Genomic DNA, 17,913 nt, shown 5'->3' on the forward strand with positions numbered 1-17,913 from the left:
GGAGATGTACAGGGAGCGCTGTTGGCTGGTGGATTTGGTACAGGCCGACATCATCGCACATCTGTGCCACTACGGGCCGGACGAGGAGGCCTTGGTGCGGAATCTGCAGACCTTCCTGCAGCACCGGACGGTGACGTTTGTGCGCCAGCTGGTCGCCGTCGTGGCAGAGCGGTGCAGGGAGCGCTTCATGCAGCAGCTGGAGCCCCGCGACTCCCAGGCTGCCGAGGAGCAGGAGCACAGCCCTGCGGCCACCCCTGGCCCTGCCGCCGCCCCAGGGGACACTCCTGCCCCCGACCCCAGAGCGCAGGAGGAGCCCCGTGAGGAGCTGGGGCAGGCGGTGGCCGGTCCCTCCGCTGCTGGCCAAGGCACGGACTCCTCACCCGGGGGGCCCCGGCGCCGCCCCAAGAGGAAGGCCAGCTGCTCCCAGGACTCTTCAGCCCACAAGCGGCCACGCCGCCGGCGACGCTAGGGTGGCCAGAAGCCGGCAAAACCAGGGCCGGGCCAGCAGCTGGGGTGCGCGCCAGCCCCCAAGGGGACTTGGAGGTGCTTGTTAGTAGCCTCATCATGAAAGAAGGAAAATAAAACCATGAAAACTGCATGAGAAGTCTCAGTCTCTCCTTACACCCAGTGCGGCTGCCGTTGCTGTCGTCGCCACCCGTGATGCTTTCTCCTCCTCCTCCTGGTGCTGTGCTCACCTTCCCCCTCATGAGGCTGCTGCAACTTCCACATTGTCTACCACAGCTTGTCCTGAAGCCCTGATTCATCTGTCAGAGGGTGTATTTCTCAGAGGCTCTTCCGGAGATTACACCGGTTTATCCGTTGCCATCTCAAGTCTTACATCCAACAGGTCTCAGGTTATTATCAAATCAAAGAATTCCAGACCAACAGATTTTTCTGTTTCTCTGCCATTTAAGTTTAACTTCACCTGTATTTTATTATCTTCTGTGATCCACTAACAATGATCAAGGAAGACTAGTTATGGCATTTAAATATCTTTTCAAATTTAGCCTAAGGCTCTTCCTTTTTTTGAATTCTTCCCCTCAGTAGTTTGTATAGACATCCCGTGAGCGTACAGAATTCATTCTTTCTACAGGGAGATTAACATATTGCTAATCCTCCAGAAACAGGTCTTTAGCATTTTTCAAACATAAGAAATAGTGGTAGGATATTTGAAATGGAGCTTTTGTTCAACGAGCCAGCAATCATTCTGGAAATAAACGGTCCTGAGCCTTGGTTGCCTACTCGCGGACAGACCAAAGGCAGGAGGCCGCTCTCTGCCTTGGCTGGACGACTATTTCCCTGAAGCACCGCCCCTCCGTCCTGTTCCCAGCCTGCAGTTCGGATGTGCAGAGGGACGGGCTGTGCTGCAGCAGGGCAGCTGGGGCACAGCCAGGAGAGCCTGAGCTGGGCTTGGACGCTGGGCCTGGAAACAGAGTTCATAGTATGGTCCCTGGACAACTCCATTACCAGCTCAATTCCGCACTGGTGAACTTAGTGCAACGTAATATGCACTGAAATGAGATGTTGTGGTGAATACACAAACACTGAAAACAGTGATGAATAGTAGAAAGAAATATAATCACATCAAGAAACTGCGGAGAGCACTCAAGGGCAGGTGGTGAAAACCTTTGTTCGTTGCAAAGTACTGACTGACTAACGAGGAAAAATTGTAAGTGGAATAGACTACACTGGCAAACAGTACGGTAAATATTGCTTAGATATGGGATTCATTTAACATTTGGGGCTTCTCTTTAAATGGATGTAGCAAAAATGTGAGAAAGATGCTGGAAACAGTGATAGAAATTAGGAGGAGAAAGAAGCTTCTAAGGGAAAAAAGACGACTGAAAAAAGCAGGAGAGGAATGGGAGGGTGTCCTGGTTTAGCCAGGATAGGGTTAAGTTTCCCCAGCAGTGGGGGGGAAGCTCTAGCCGGGTTATTCAATACCATGCTGACGTCACCTCCTGGCGCCCAAGCGCGGGGGAATCGGTGAGCGCGTGCGTTTGTGCAGCCGTTCCTCTCACTGCTGTATCGGTACATAACTTGCTCTGTTCATGGTTATCACTGCTACTGTTATTGCTATTGTTGCTGTTTGTTGTGTTGCTGTCGCACTGTTGTATTAAACCTTTCCTTATCTCAGCCCCGGGGCTTTGTATGTCACTCCCTTTCTAGGGGAGGGGCAGCGGCCGCGTGGTCTCGGACCCCGGCAGAGCCTAAACCACCACAAATAGTTAAGAAATTACAAAAGACTGTGGATAGCTATGCCTTTGTGAACTTTTAGAAAAGGCTACTGGTACTGCAGTGGTGATTTAATGCCAACACTGACCACACAAACCAAGCCTTTGGTTTTTCAATCGGCGATGGCACAGCACAAGCACACAGCTCACCCACATCAATGTGCACTACTTGAGTAAAATCCCCACTGCCTATATCACTGAATATAAAGGTCTTCCTTATACATTTGAGTAACCAATGCTTGGAATCATGTAAGTCATGTTTCACCAGGGAAAAGGAAAATGAATGAGATTAATTTAATTCTGCCACTTTCTACAAACCAGCAACGGCCTCCCGCTACAGAAACCACTAACTTCACTATTTTACAACAGGAAATCAATGCTGTAGCATATTTTAAAAGTCTAATTTACTTGGAGTAATAAAAAGGCACCCTCAAGGCTCATCATGTCATATTAGGCTTAGTTTTAAACGTTCCAGCCTAAGAGCAGTATGCAAAAATCTCAGCGAATCAAGTCGATTAACATTTTGCATTTGCATGCAGTAGTGCTCTCCACTCACCAAGTACTACATTAATAAAATATAAACATAACATTATGGAGGACACCTATCTGTAGTTTTAAAATTCTGGTCCCTGTAAATTAGTTCAGACAATACTTACAGCAAGTACTCTTACATTAGAACTTCACAAGAAAATATCAGACACCCAGCTTGTACTGGTTTTGGCTGGGAGAGAGTTAAGTGTCTTCCTAGTAGTTTGCACGGAGCTGTGTTTTGCATCTGTGCCCCAAGCAGTGCTGAGAGCAGAGGGAGGGATGTTTGAGCTGTCGCTGAGCAGTGCTTGCACAGTGTCGAGGCCTTTTCTGCCCCTCACACTGCCCCACCACTGAGAGGCTGAGGGGGCCCAGCCAGGACAGCTGACCCCAGCTGACCCCAGGGGTATCCCCCACCACACCGTGTGCTGCTCAGCAGTAACAGCTGGGGAAGAAGGAAGAAGGGGGCTATTTGCAGTTATGGCATCTGTCCTCCCAAGCACCGTGATGGAGACCTGCCTTCCTGGAAACAGCCCAACACCCGCCTGCCGACGGGAACTGGTGAAGGAATTCCTTTTGTGTGTGCTTGTGCGCACAGCTTTTGCTTTACCTGTTACACTGCCTTTATCCCAACCCTCGAGTTCTCGCACTGTTCCCGTTCTGATTCCCCTCCCCGTCCTGCTGGAGGCTGTAAGCGAGCGGCTGCACGGGGATGAGCTGCCCGCTGGGGTTAACCCACGACATAACTAAAAGAACTAATTCTGTCCTGTTGTCACTAGGGAACAACACATCCATCCTCTCTGCAATTTAAAATTGCCAATAACTCACCATACCTTCTGCCTGTATTAACACAACTCTAGGCAATCAGAGTAATTACAGCAATGTTACAATAACAGTTTACCCTTTTTCGGGCTATAATCGTTGTGTCCTTAAAGAAGTGCACAGAACATCATAGCATAAGTATTAAGTCACATCTAAATTAATTTCCGTTACTTACTTGATCTCAAGACTTAATTCAAAGTGCCTAACAACTGCAATCTGATTTTCACAGGCTCCTAATATGTTAAGAAATGTATATTACGCTACAGACTTTAATTTCCCACAGGGTGGTTAGCTGAAAAGCTTCTAGTCGACTTGACCTAAAAATCACAGACAAAATGCTGAAATCCCAATTGGCATTTCCATTTTTTTTTATGCTAGTAGTATGTGAAAGGCACTTTCTCCGTGCTAAATTAAAAATATAAGGCCCAAATTACTACTACAGGTATTTTCAATAACATCTGCCACCTAATGTGTTGGCCACAGACTGCATAAACATCTCCTCTTCCAAATGGTCTCAGCACAGACTCTCAGAAGGTATGAAGCGGAAGGTCAAGTCCATATTCAAGGAGAAAAGAGCAGAAGAAAATAATGTTACAGCAACATGGAGCAAATACGAAAATCACTTCAACCCTCTCTACACCAGCAGTCAGCCCAGTTGCACCCGTGATCAGTGCTTCATCAGACACCAGCAAAATATCATACTATTCAGCACAGAGAAGAGGAACATAAAAAAACATTTTTGCCCTTTTCATGTACATTCAGTGGAGCCCATGGGGGCACAGGATCCCGTTGTTTCTTTCATCATGTAGCAACTAGGCTAGAACTGGTGCTTGGTAATAAGATTACTCAGGAAACATCCAAAGTAAAGTCATCTTTGAGAAGCACTGATCGCACTTTCATGAGCTGCAGATTTGGACACTGCTGCATAATGTACAATATCAGACCCAAGGACAGATTTGGACACAGTGGTTTGGGTAACTGTTCCATCACTGCAAGTACAATTTCTGAAATACACCAGAAGCCCAACTATTAATTGCTGAGTCACCCCAGAGCACCGAGGTATCAAAACCCAGGTACAGCTGCTCACACAGGATATCCAGGACACCTAAGTAAAATTTAGACACCACCTGCTAATTAGATAATTACCATAAACAGACATCCCAAGCAGGGGCCATAACACGTTTCCATTCAAGTGACCTATGTTTTGCCTTTCTGCACCCTCCAGAGATACAGCAGGAATCTCAAACACTTACAGTTAATATCTCTTTTGCTGGCATCTCACTGTTTCTGTGCCATTTACCTTTGTTATGTCTTCCCTGTTTCAGACAACCCTCTCTACACTAAAGTAGTCACTTATTAATTTTACAAATTTCATGCTTAACTGACATATTCAACCCCTCCCTTTATGATATCGAACCCTGCAGTAGCCCACGGAATATTTCCCTCCGTTCCAACAGCAGTTTGCATATACTTTTCTTAATTTATATTGTAAATATACTTACTGAGATGTTAGATACTCAGAGCATCCCCACGTAATAAGCATAGTACAAGCATGAGGAAAAGGAGATTTTGCCCAAGTGTTTTGCTGATCAGGGATATCAATTAAATTCAGACACCAGAGTGAAAAGAGCAGGCGTATTTTACTAGAAATAACTAAATAATATAACAGAATAATACAGTAAGAACAGACAGAACAGTGCACTTAAACAAATAGGAAAATACAGGGTAATGCATCACATCATTACTACCTGAGAGAGAGAACAGTGATTAAGAAAGATCCATCCCCACTCACACCCGTTCCCACCATCCAGCCCCGCAGGCGCTGGGCAGCCCCGGGTGCAGCGAGGATTTGTTGAGCGTTTCCCGGCGAGTGGGAAATCCTACGTGGGGCGTCCACCATAGGTGAGGCACCCAAAGTCGCTGTGAGCGGGTCCAGCCTTATATGCCAAAAATCAGCAAGCCAGAATAGCTGGCACCTTTGTTTTAAGCGGAAGTATCTGGTTTAAATTTCACATTAGGTTCCCCCAGAGCCCGGCCAGGGCTCAAGGAAGAAACTAAGGGAATTTCTCTGCTTATCGGATCGGATTATGCACAAGGTCTCACATCGGGCCTCGAGGACAGGCACCTGCCTCCATGACTCTCTTGTTCTATTCACATACAAGGAACGGAGATACATCCAAGACAGCTCCATCCTCCATGCAGATTTCATTAGGGATTACATACTGAGTTAACAGTTTCGGTGCAGGGCCTGTTGCTCAGGCTTCAACACTTCCACCTTTTACATCAGACTAGGTGGTTTGTTATAACTTAGTATAAGACCTGTTAGCACAATGGTTATCAGTTATAAAATATACAGGATTCATCTATAGGTCAACCCTGGCTTGGGCCTGTTGTCCAAGCCTTAGCACTTCACCAAGTGTCAGCATGGGATGGATAAGCAAGAAAACCTCAGTAATACAGTACCAGCACGCATCTTGAAAAGTTATCTTAGTTCGGTATTGTATTCTTACTAGTAGGCAAGTCAAAACAAAATAAGATTAAATTTGAGAAAGCAAATGAAGAGACTTTTGTGGTAACTGCCGTTACGCTAGTGCATGACAGGCAGCGCGGGAGCAAACAGGAATGCAACTACTTGACAGTTTGACAAGCAGGCAATGAAGACTTGTATCACTGTTAAAGCTGAGGGGGAAAAAGCCGGGATGGCCTTAGGCCATGGAAGTCCTTTAACTGGCAACAAGCAGTTTCATCTCATGTACTGGAGCCGTGGGAAAGATGCAAAGAAAGAAACGGCACAGGCAGAGCAACAATCCAGAAAAATCAGCTGTGCAGCTCTCGTTGGACTGACACAAGCAGGCCAGGCTGCCCTGCTCTCGGCAAAAGAAGGGGATGATGCAGCACTGAGGGCAAACAAATACTTTTACCTGCAAAGATGGAAACTTGTAGCTGAATTTAAGAAATTAAAAACAGGCAACATTTAGAGAAGATTCAAGTATGAGAAACTGAAGAAAGACCTGTGCTCGAGAGAGTGCCCAGAGAAATGCAGTCCTGCAGGACAAAGGACAGGAGGCATGTTCACCAGGACAGGAAAAAGCAGAAAAATAAGGTTTCTTTTAGTTACATGGCACATGTGCTGATAGCCAGGTGTGTGCAAGGGAGCACTCACAAACACAGGCAGTTATTTTCCATGTAAACAATTGCAGAGGGACAGAAAGACACATCCAAGAGAGCCAAAGGTCAGTGGGCAGTCTCGTTCCACTGCACGTGTGCAGCCGTATTTCTGACAGAGTAACAACACACGTGTGCACACAGCACAGTGCAGCTCACGTCCTGAGGCTGGGCAGTGTGCTCTAGGAGCTCCAACAGTCCTCTGAACTTTTTTTTAACGTGTAGTGACATACAAGAGATCCTATTTTTTTCAATGTGGTTATTCGAATTCTCTCCTACATTTCAACTACCCACGTTTACATTCTTTTCATTGGTCTTGTAGGGCTGCATATTTCAGGTCATTCAGGTCTTTCACCACGCCGCTTTGCATTTTCCTTCTTTCTTTTTGCCTCTCTTACACATCGGGAAAAAAGCACCACCTGGCTGGAGAGCAGAGAGCTCAGCCACAGCCGCCATCCATCTGCTGAGACGCAGTTAACTGGTCTATATGTTATGTCTAAATGTTTAAAGTTGTAACTGATGACTTCATAGTTGGAACGTTTGCATGACCAGAGTTTCTACAGCAATATAAATCTCTTTAAACTGCATCAGTATCACCACGTTCATTTGAAAAGGGTCTATTATACTGCACAGGCTAATCCACATTAAACTGTCCCAAAAACCTGTCCTCAACTTCAGCTTTCACCTTTTGTGGTAACTGGAGTGCCACAGTCTGACACCATTTGTAGTGAAATGGTGGCATCTTGTGGCAGAAATCGGTCACTGCAGGAATGATGGCTTTGAAACCATTCTGATGGAAACCACCCATCAGCAGTAACCTCAGCAGTTCATCTCAAGGGGCTGTTTCAGGTCATTATTTACAGTACTACGGAATTGGCATGTTTGCAGAGTTACTTTGAAAGACTTTTTTATTTCCCTAAATCTCATTTATGAGGAGCATTGCTCCTGCCCAGATTATCATTGCTTCCCACACCTCTCAAGGAGTTAATGCCGCTCTTGGGGGAGGTGCTGACCATCTTTGCAGGTTTGATACACATTCTCAGTATTTAGGAGATCCACCCAGCCAAGCTTTTATCGATCGCCTTCAAAAAGAGCACTGCCAATCATGCAAGAATATTCTGCTGAGCAAGTTGTTTAGGAGGAAGAACAGTTTCTCAGATGCTAATCTTTTTTTTCTTCTTCTCACCTCCTGTGAAAACCCAGCACCCCCTCCGTTCTTCTGGCTCCTTACTCCCGCCAGCCCCTCAGCAGAAGCCGCCCACACCGCTTGCCAACAAGGAAAAGAAAGCAAACAGGGTCTTGGAGGACCTTCTTCAGTTTGTGAGGAAAGGGTATCTTCTACACCACAAAGCTCCTCACACGAGCTCTGGATGATGCCAGAAACCAGCATCCACAGCTCCTGCCCCTCCCTGGGTGCCTGGGAGCACAACTGAACAGCAGCGCTGCCCTGCCAGGGAGCCTCGGCCACCTCCCATCAACTCGCCAGCCCTTGAATGCCGGGGGTTCATCTCCTTTCAAAAGTGAACAAAATGAATACGGGTAGCCACAGAGGAGTGACTAATGGTTTTTTTAGGTACACAAGAAAGCTAGGTTGAGGTTTTTAATAATACCTCATTTAGTAACTCCAGTTCTTTACCCAGTATTTATTCTTCATTAGGATCATTCACTGGTAACAATCTGTTACTGGGGTGCTAAACATTGCTTGTGGGAAGCATTTTGAAGGGGCCTTTTTACTGTTCAGATACGTATTATTATGAACATTCCGTTTCTTCCATTTTTAATTCCTTTTATTCTTTTGCTTTCTGGATGGGGGTGGGTGGGGGTGGAAGGCGTGTGTGTGGAAGGGGGTGTAGTGTTGGTTTTGGTTGTTTTACTACTTCTTATATCTCACTCTTTACTAAAAAAGCTTTTATCTAGCGTTTTTTCTTAACAGAAGAAGGTGATATCCGTATGTATTGGGATATATTTTGCCTTCACGCATAAGCATGCACAGTTACCTTGACGTAAAAGTTCTCGGTCTGTGACTGTAATACCAATAAGCATGAGCAAGCACTTGTGAATTTGTGGACGATCTTGCTAATGGAACTGGAAAAAAAACCCTGTGGATTTCATACACAAAACATGAAGAGACTCAAATCACCACCTACCCCCATGCACATTTTGCTGACTTCCTGCTGTTACTGTGTTGTCCCTTCCTAGTCCCATCATTAACACAGTCCCATCATTAACACAGGGCTAAACAGAATGAAGCCCTATGGCATCAGTCCAGCCTAGTATTAACATTAACACAGAGACCTGCCTAACAGCTTGGCTCTAACAACCCAAATCGGGTTTACTGGCTGGAGCCACAGCTAACCAGCTTCTTAGGGCAGGAACTACACCTGCGTAACACGGTGCATGCCTACATGAAACAGCATCTTCAAATGTCATCATGTTCTTTCTGGCTTTGAAAAATGTTATTCACTGATACTTAGATGTGAACTTCCTGCAGAAACAGAGAAACATCCTATACCTATATGCTTGAATAGCACAAAGGTTTCTTCTACTATTTAGCAATTCTACCTCTTTATTTCTATGCTCTATCTCTGGGTGTATTAATCCAGTGGATTAAAAAAAGTATTAAAAAATCAAGGGGTTTCTTTTGAAGTATTTTTGCAGTACTGTACTACTTTATCTGACAAGTTAGCAACAATCTAGAAATCAGTAAGGCTTCCTTCCTAAAAGTAATTTGCCTCCTGCCTCTCAGGGAATATAAAATTCATCTGTGAATACTGATCAATCTGCACAATCTGATACTGCTAAGAGGAGAATAATCCTGTCATTGAAGTGTAGGTAAACCAATCTGCCCAGGTTACACAAAGTGAGCGTACGGGCAAGCATTTCTGTAAAAGACATCAAGTAACTCCATGTCAGGTGAGTTTTTAGTGAGCACTGCTTCAGGACACTGGCACACTGAAAAACCTGCTGTGCATCGGCCGTACACAGTCAGAATGTGCTCAGTGCTGATGTCGTTTTCTCCTGCCATCCACAGCAGCATTTGTGAGCCCAGCCACAAAGGAACATTTGGATGCCACATTCAGACTCAGGGGTGAGATATACTGAGGCAAAACACAGACTTCACATCCTCTTGAGGAACTTCCAAACCCCAGTTTCCCACCACAGGTTCCGTAAGGGCATTTCACACTAAATTAGCTCCTTCTCTGGGAAGCTATTTTTAAATGACCAACCAGGAACTCGTACGGGCAAATCTCACAAAGGAAGACAATTTTAGCCTTCCTTGACTTCTCGGCTGAGAGAGAAGATTCCACGTTTAGGGGCAGCCAAAGCAGCACACACTCCTAAAAGTTGTCTAAGCAATGGCAGGAGTTGTTGAGTTTTGGCATTAGCCTGTAAAACTCCACCAAAAGCGCACGTAACTGGAAATCCAACATCAGTTTGAACCAACCAGTTTCACATCTCTGAAAAACTGAAAAAACTCTCTCTTCAAAAGAGCAGTTGTGCTCACACTGAGTCTCTTGGGGGTGTGTTTGGTCTTGCATCATCGTAACATAACAGCTATTACATAAACCTGAAACAGAAAAGCCCCTTTGTTTACACATCTGTTTAGAAACTCTAGGCAGGGGTAAGAAACTTGGAGCTTCTTGCTTTCTGTGAAAAGCTGTTTTCAGATATGAGTACAAAGTGAATCCTCCTTTTTTCAGCTAGCATGATGAATAAAATATTTTGATCTAATAATGTCCATAAAAGTTGTTTTAGTGATTCCCATAAGCTAAAGAGCAGATGCCATTGCTGTAGATGTTCAATCTTACTATTTCCTTTCCTTCACTCACTGGAGAGCACATGTGTAAGTATAAATTACACACACCTTGAAATGTTTATTCTCACTGGCTATAGGAACACACAAACTTGTCAGTCAGTCAGTTCCTTCTACTATTGCTTCACTAGAAGAGGTTTCAGAAGTCCTCTCCTGCAGTTATCTGATCTGTCTCAGCTGTTCCAGTCCTCGGGACCCTCAAGGGTCCAAGAGATCCTTTCCTCTCCTCCGTACCCTGTGCTCAGAGTGAAAGCATTCAAACTCGTCACCAGTTTCGAAAGGGATCGCTCAGACCTTTCAAACCAGCCTCCTTCCAGATAACATCCTCTCTATCCAATTTCTGATCAAAATCTCATCTCCCTCATACCAGACATGAGTTCATGAAGCAACTACCACAGTAACAACCAAGTGTTGCCACACAGTAGCTCACTGTATTTAACCTCAGAAATAGTCACACTGAATTTTGCTGCAGTCTCCCTCCCCCAGGCTAATCAGCAAAGCATGACAAGAATCTCTTCAGAGAGATGCATATGCAAACCTTTTCACAACATCATGTCCTGAAAAAAAGGCTTTTTAATATCTGTAGCTGAGCCTGGATCATATTTTGGAAGCCTGAGACAGCTCGTTGTTTTTTTCCCCCCTTTATTATCATCCATTACTTGTAAAGTTGCTGCTTCTCATTACAGTTACACCAATCACAGAAAAACAAAACTTAGGCATATGGAAATAAAACTCACCATGCTGTTCACTTCTGAAGAGGATGAGCTTGCTCTCTCTTCCGTAGGCTGTTAAGCTCTTCTGCATTTCCATCCTTTGGTTTTATGACCAGCCGACTGCCTCCAGCAGTACCTTCTGAAGGGGATCTCAGTCATTTCTCAACAAATCTGCCTTCTCGGTATGGACTGAAGCTGTTGGCAAGGTCAACCACAAATAGAGAAGGAACCAGCAATCATTACAAAGAACTACTCTCTACAAATATTTTCTTAATGGGAACACTGCTTTGCTTGAAATGCTTACGCTGAGAGGCGATGGCACAGAGCATGTTCTGCAGGAAGCAGATCCTGCTCACCCAGATAAAACTGTCCCCTGGGCCACCACGCCACTGCTCAGCCCCCAGTGACCAGCACACTCGGCACGCTACAGCCGAGTCCACGGCTCCTCACAGAATCCAGAGGGACCCTTGCTCCATCCTTTCCTTTCTTCCCTCATTCTAGGACATTTCCAAACTCTAAAATCCACTAGAGAAACTATCACTTGGCCCACTGCTGCCACAACCCAGCCTGTCTCACCCTGTGTCCAGAGGCAAGTCCAGGTTTTGTAGGGCCAGGTCACAGCTAGGCAAGTCCAGGTTTTGTAGGGCCAGGTCACAGCTTTGTTATCACTGCATAGGACAGGGATGCACATTGGTTTTGGTTTGTTTGGCCTTCCCAGCTCAGCTCTGCACCCACACCCCCCAAACCCAGCCTGCAGCCAGCAGGCTGAATCCCAGTCCCAATTACTGCTATTAAACAATAACACACTAGGAAAGAGGAGGAAAAATTACATTTGGAGGTATTAGGGCAAATTTAGAGATAGGAAAAGAGAGAAACATAATAGCATAAGAAATGTAACACAGAAAATCTTAGCTTCTGCCTTTTGTGAGAGAACAGACATTTTCTCTAAGACTTTTCAAAAAAATCCGTATCACATAAAAATACATAAAGCCATACTAAGAAATATATGGGACATCAAACCTGCTCATACATTAATGTCACATTTCCAATACTATCTATAAAGACATCAGCTATGAATCCTGCTACAGAAAATATCTATTTTAAAAAATGCACACAAATATTTTGCATCCACATCTGTTTTTAAATACTATTTTAGCAAAACCAAATGTCCAAGCCAGTCGGTTTGTAACAGATAAAACTACTTATAACCATATCTTACTGAATGCCATGTAAGCTTTTCTTGTATTTCTTTCACTTCATATGGCAGGATTTTTTATCTTTTTTCAATGGTCCTTTTGTATGCTTGGCCAGTTTCTAATTTTAAATACATTCTTCATCACACAAGTCAAAAAAAATTGCATTTTGAACAGCACTATAAAACCGTAACAATTAATCATCAACTTTTACGTATTAGCTCTATTATGTATTAGCTCTAGTGTTTCTGTGAACATGAATCCCATTTACAAAAATCCCTCTGTCACAGTTCCAACTCCGGTGAGCTGCCTTCCAAAACCAGAGTGCACATCCAACTGCCAACGGGGGAGTTTCAAATGCCCGGTGTGTTCCCAACCATCTCTGCGAGCTGCTCCCTGGCTGCTCTGCAGTACCCTCTGGTAACTCCTGTTCAAAAGGATGAGCTCACCCCAGATGAGTCAATGCTGCAAGGAAGCCAACCAAGTGCTCAGGACTGCGAACAGACACCAAGGGAAATATTTTGACTAAGGTTCTGAGGGAAAGAGGTCCCTTCTGGTGAAAGCTAAGTTAGTGAATTAATTTGACTTTATATTGCCATTTACGTACAAGATATCCAATCAAGCCTTGCAGCGACAAACAATTCAAAAAGCAAGATTGCTTTTGATTGCTTATAATCTGCATGTCTGGATAAATGTCCAAGCAAAAAGATGGGTATGAATTCATATGAGTTTACACTCCTTCATCTTTTAATACAAACACTAGAAATGAAGTCTTGTTAACTCACAAGTTCTGGCCCACCAGATACAGCCTCAGAATTACACAAGAAAGCACCAGTGTTTAGGTTGGTTTGAGAAAATAAACTGTCAGAGATAAATGCCTTCTGACATGTGTCCTTCACTCAAGGGCCTGGTGCCTTTGTTCATCTGCATCTCTACAGACCGGGATTTCTAGGCAAAGCCTCTCCACTTAATCTTGTTAATATTTCCAAATTTCTCTTCATAAGCTAAAGATCCAGTGTGAAATTTAGATGGTAATTAACTCTTACCGTTTCACAGATGACACATAATGAGAACTTGCACAATGTTGTTTCAGATGGAAGCAGAAACAGGACGTCTCACACTCTGCCACAGAAACATCTACTCCAAGCTACTCTAGACCATCAGTTCAATAGAGCAAGAGAGTCAGGAAATTTCAAAACCCAGATCAATACAAGATAAATTGTGTTATTTTTCATAACCAGACTAAAAGAAGGTGCATTTCTCTGGCAATGTTTCCATCTCAAACAATGCAACTATTTGGCTCAAGTCCAAACTAGGCATGTCCCAAAAGTCCCAGCTCCAGCCCTCAACAAGAGAGGAGCAGCAGTGCTCCCTCTCTGAATTCATTTTCCACCACAGGAAGGCATAGCTATGAACAGCACTGGGGGGTGTTAGCAAACTGTAAAACGGGAGCTCAAAAAAATCATAGACTTTTTGTTTAATTCCTATAATTTTGGGAGGAGGACACAATGCGTAACTTTTGAACTTCCTAGCTAGCACTTGTAGCTCTACAAAAACACTTTATGACCAAACAATTCTTACAGAAGAACTTGAGGCAAACCACCCCCCACCCCCACCCCCCCCAATGAAAAGACCACAAAACATACCTTTAGAAGGGTTTGTTTCATAGCCCTGTTGTGTTTTACAGGACTGGGGTTCAGAACATGGAACAATCTTAGACTCCATTCCAGGAATTGTCTCTCTCGTGTGCCTGGACGCCGTGCTTTCATTTCTGCCCCCACCCAACCCCTGTGCTTTTGAAGCCAGCGTCCCTGGTTCTTCTCTACGCTGTAACGCAAAGGTTTCTGAACGTGCATTTGCCAAGTTAATTTCTCCTATGTGCCTGGCATCACTCACGTGTAGTTCATTGGCTTGCAACACCACTTCTGTTTGATTAGCAGCTGGGGTTTTGAATGAGGTATTAGACTCAACACTACAGGAGCTTGCACGACTCACGGCAGATACACCAGCAGAATGGCCAGCACTGTCCACAATCTCCATTTCCTCACAGCAGCAGCAGCAGGATTAAAGAAGATCGAGAGGTAGAGCCCTTGTGGCCAAACCCCTCTGTGAGCAGCACCCCAGTCCCGCCGCTGGGCAGAGCATCGACATCCGAAACAGAATCCTCTGTCAGGGCGACAAAGCCGGAGGGGCCTGGGCAGCCGTGAGGTCCCCCGAGAGCAGCGGGGGCTGCAAGGAGCTTCCCATGCCCTCTGTCATCTGGGCCGAGCACGGAGGAGAGGCCTCGGCCATCACAGGTTCACTTTCTGCGTACGATTTAACCTCCAGCAAGCACCTGGATTGCTGCACAGAGGGAACGGATTGACTCTCCCGAACTGGTCTGGAAAACCCGTAGTGTGATGAAAAAGATTTAGGGAGAAGTTTCCGTGTGGATTGTTTGACAGAGTACCGGCTCTGCGCCTCTGCAAAGCCTGGATCGTCACCCTCACTTTTCCCAGAGTTATGCAATTGATAAAGACATTCTGATCAGCTGAGGGCTCCTTCCCTCTTCAAAATTCTCTGTCAAAGACCTTGTTATCTTCTTGCTACGTGAGCTCCCAAAGCCAACTGAATGCCTTCCTCTGCTTTTAACCTGTTCCTCTAAGCTCAGTTTTTGAAACACGCCACGAGAGGACTGGGCACCATTTGAGATGTTGACATTCTGACCAGCCGAGTCAGGCTTCTGCTCACTCCCTCTCTGTTACGGAAGCTGATGGAAGGAGTGCAGAAAATACTCCGGCGCTTGCCTGTGCTCCCTGAGCTGGAGTTAGTGCTGCATGGGGAGGGGGTGTGGATACCAGTGGCATCAGCAGAAGAGGGTGAGGAAGGGAGGGAGTCGTGTCTCCAGCTCATACTTCTCCTGAATATTGGCAACCGAGATACCAGAGTCGATCATCTGGATCCTGAGTCCCCCATCAGGGCACAAAGTGTCCGTGGCTCTTCACAGCCAATAAACTAATCTGGGATGGAAAAAAAAAAAAAAGAAAAAATATATATATAAATGATACAGCCTCAAAGTCCACTTGAACGGACTTTAAGTCAGCCTAAATACATGAGATGCCAACATCAGTTTTATGTACAGCTGCAAGTTGCTGCGTATGCATTACTTAAGATTTTTAGAATTTCAAAGATATGTTCAATAGGCAGCGCTGAAAACCCAGCAGCTGAGCAAAGATGTGTCTGAAAACATTCTACAGATGAGAGATATAGTATTACGTATGATATATTATACAATGAGATGACACTGGGTAACAGTATAAAATCCACATGCCAAAAGATACACAAATGTATCACCCAAATGTCCTTGTTTTGTAAGTTCTTGGGACAAGTCTTATAAACTGTAAGCTCTCTTAGACTTGATTTTTCATGATCTGAGTAGAACAAAACATTATTTTGTGTTCCTAAATACTCAGATTTTTTGCAAGAAAAAAGAGGATTTAAATTTTCCAATCTTCACTGAACTTTCAGATGGATTTTTAACCCCTTTCTGTGTTCCTGCTAAAGGCTGTATGTGTCACCTTACAGCAGAGAGAATGCTGGCACTGCAGTCCAGCTAAAATACGCACCACCAAAAATTCTTCCTAAGGAACTCTAAGTTCTAGGAATTCATTGTCAAATATGGGATCATGTTTCTAGATGTGAACTTTAATGTTTCATTTGAACACTTCTCTGAAATCCTCTTGTAGCTTACTTGCTTCTAATTAGCTATTTTTGCAGCTTTTTGAAAGTAGCGAAAAGTTTCACACACAAACACTTGGCATTTTTTATAAATATTTAAGCCATAAAAAACGTACTTTGATCAGCACAGCAGATGTACTAGAAGAAAATTAATCTTTCTGAAATATATACCGGTTCTACCTCCTTTTTGTTCTGATTATAATAAACTATTGCTGTGAGAGACAGGACCACTGAGGGAGCAATAAAAACATGTGATATATAGTCACAAGAACAGGAGAGGCTGTAGGTACAATGCCAGAGCGCAGCTTCGTGAGCTGCAAGTGTTCAGCACATAGGAACAAAAACCAGGTCATGTACAAACCTTGTTTAGATAAATCAAGTGCAAAACCAAATTCATTCATCTAATGAGCAATTTAATGTGTGTTATATGGTTACAACAAATATCTATGAACTATATATATTTATATATATATTTATACAGTGTGTATAAAAATGGGAACAGAATATTTAAGGAGTAATAAAACTATATAGATGTTATATTACTGTGAAAAAAAGGGGTAACAAGTAAGTTCAGAGACTATTTCTGACTAGACATTGGACTGTACTTTCTACACGGTTAACTTTTTTTTTGTTAAAAAGCTGGTACAGTCTGAACATGCACTGCCAAGCAGCCACAACATTCCCAAGCCCCAGGAATCAATAAGCCATTTTGTAGTTTAAGATGAGAGAAACAGCTCAGGAACAACCACTAATTCCTAGAAGTCACTGGTGATCTCTGATAACAAGCTCCAACCCGACCCAGCCCACACCCAGGTCCTGAGACTAAACCCCCGAGCTGAGCTCAGTCTGAGTGGGCCAGAGGCGCTGGCCCAGGCACCCCCCCGCATGCCCAGCACAACCCCCCCAGCAGCCGAGCTGATGCCCAGCAGCTGCTCCCCTGCCCTGGCCCTGGGGCGGTTCGCACCCACCCGCTGCCAGAGCGGGAGCAGAGCCCGCGGCACAGGGCAGCAGAGCCCTGGGAACTCACCCAGGGGTCACTGCACCCGCTGCCTCCTCTGCCCACAGTTCAGTCTGCCCAGACAGGCCTTGGGAAGCCTCCTGCAGCCTTCTCCACCCTCCCCTACAAACCCTCGTGGTTCTTTCACCACTCCCAGACCTGGTGTGTCGGGTTTTTGCCTGTGTGACCGCACACCTGCAGGTGTGCCGACAGGGACGGACATGCACCCCCCGCAGGGTTACACACAGACGGGGAGGGCTTTTCCTGGCGTGTTAAGGAGACATCATGACTGCTGAAAAACACACTTTAGAATGCAGTTTTACAGCTGCAGTAGATGAGCCAAATATGTTGAAAATACATTAAATCACTACAGGCATTTTCTGCTCAGACAAAACATTTGCTCCCATTATTCCCCTTCCTACCCACACCTCAGCTGTCAGTTCACTGGAGAACAAACCAGCCGGGTTTATAATTACAAGATTTTCCGAGTTGAGGGCAGAAGGAAGCAGAAAACTGAGCAAAAAGCACATATTGTAACTTCCACTGGAAATACAAAGGCTGTGTCTAAACAATAATAGAGATTATTCCTAATAACTGACCTGTGCACATTCACGGCCTTAGCCTTCCAGGTGTAACAAGTTTTAATAGAAGACATTGCCTCTAACTGCAGATAACAAATGGCATTTATTCAGCCATTCCTCCTTCCTCGCCTCTTGAAGGAAGGGCACAA

The 17,913-nt window shown here is 44.8% G+C and overlaps 1 protein-coding gene across 1 annotated transcript in view; it reads right to left on the reverse strand.

Annotated features, from left to right (window-relative positions):
• The window catches only part of LOC141951362 (serine-rich coiled-coil domain-containing protein 1-like), a 43,553-nt gene extending 28,129 nt beyond the window's left edge, over positions 1-15,424 (reverse strand). Inside the window, 8 exon segments of the mRNA XM_074887474.1 lie at positions 11,301-11,471; positions 14,116-14,520; positions 14,523-14,546; positions 14,549-14,662; positions 14,665-14,970; positions 14,973-15,017; positions 15,020-15,208; positions 15,211-15,424. Of these exon segments, the coding sequence (XP_074743575.1) occupies positions 11,428-11,471; positions 14,116-14,520; positions 14,523-14,546; positions 14,549-14,662; positions 14,665-14,970; positions 14,973-15,017; positions 15,020-15,208; positions 15,211-15,424 (1,341 nt within the window). The 3' untranslated portion in view covers positions 11,301-11,427.
• Between the last annotated feature and the right edge of the window lie 2,489 nt (positions 15,425-17,913).

This window comes from Strix uralensis, chromosome 17 (genome assembly GCF_047716275.1).
Source record: "Strix uralensis isolate ZFMK-TIS-50842 chromosome 17, bStrUra1, whole genome shotgun sequence".
Lineage (NCBI taxonomy): Eukaryota > Metazoa > Chordata > Aves > Strigiformes > Strigidae > Strix > Strix uralensis.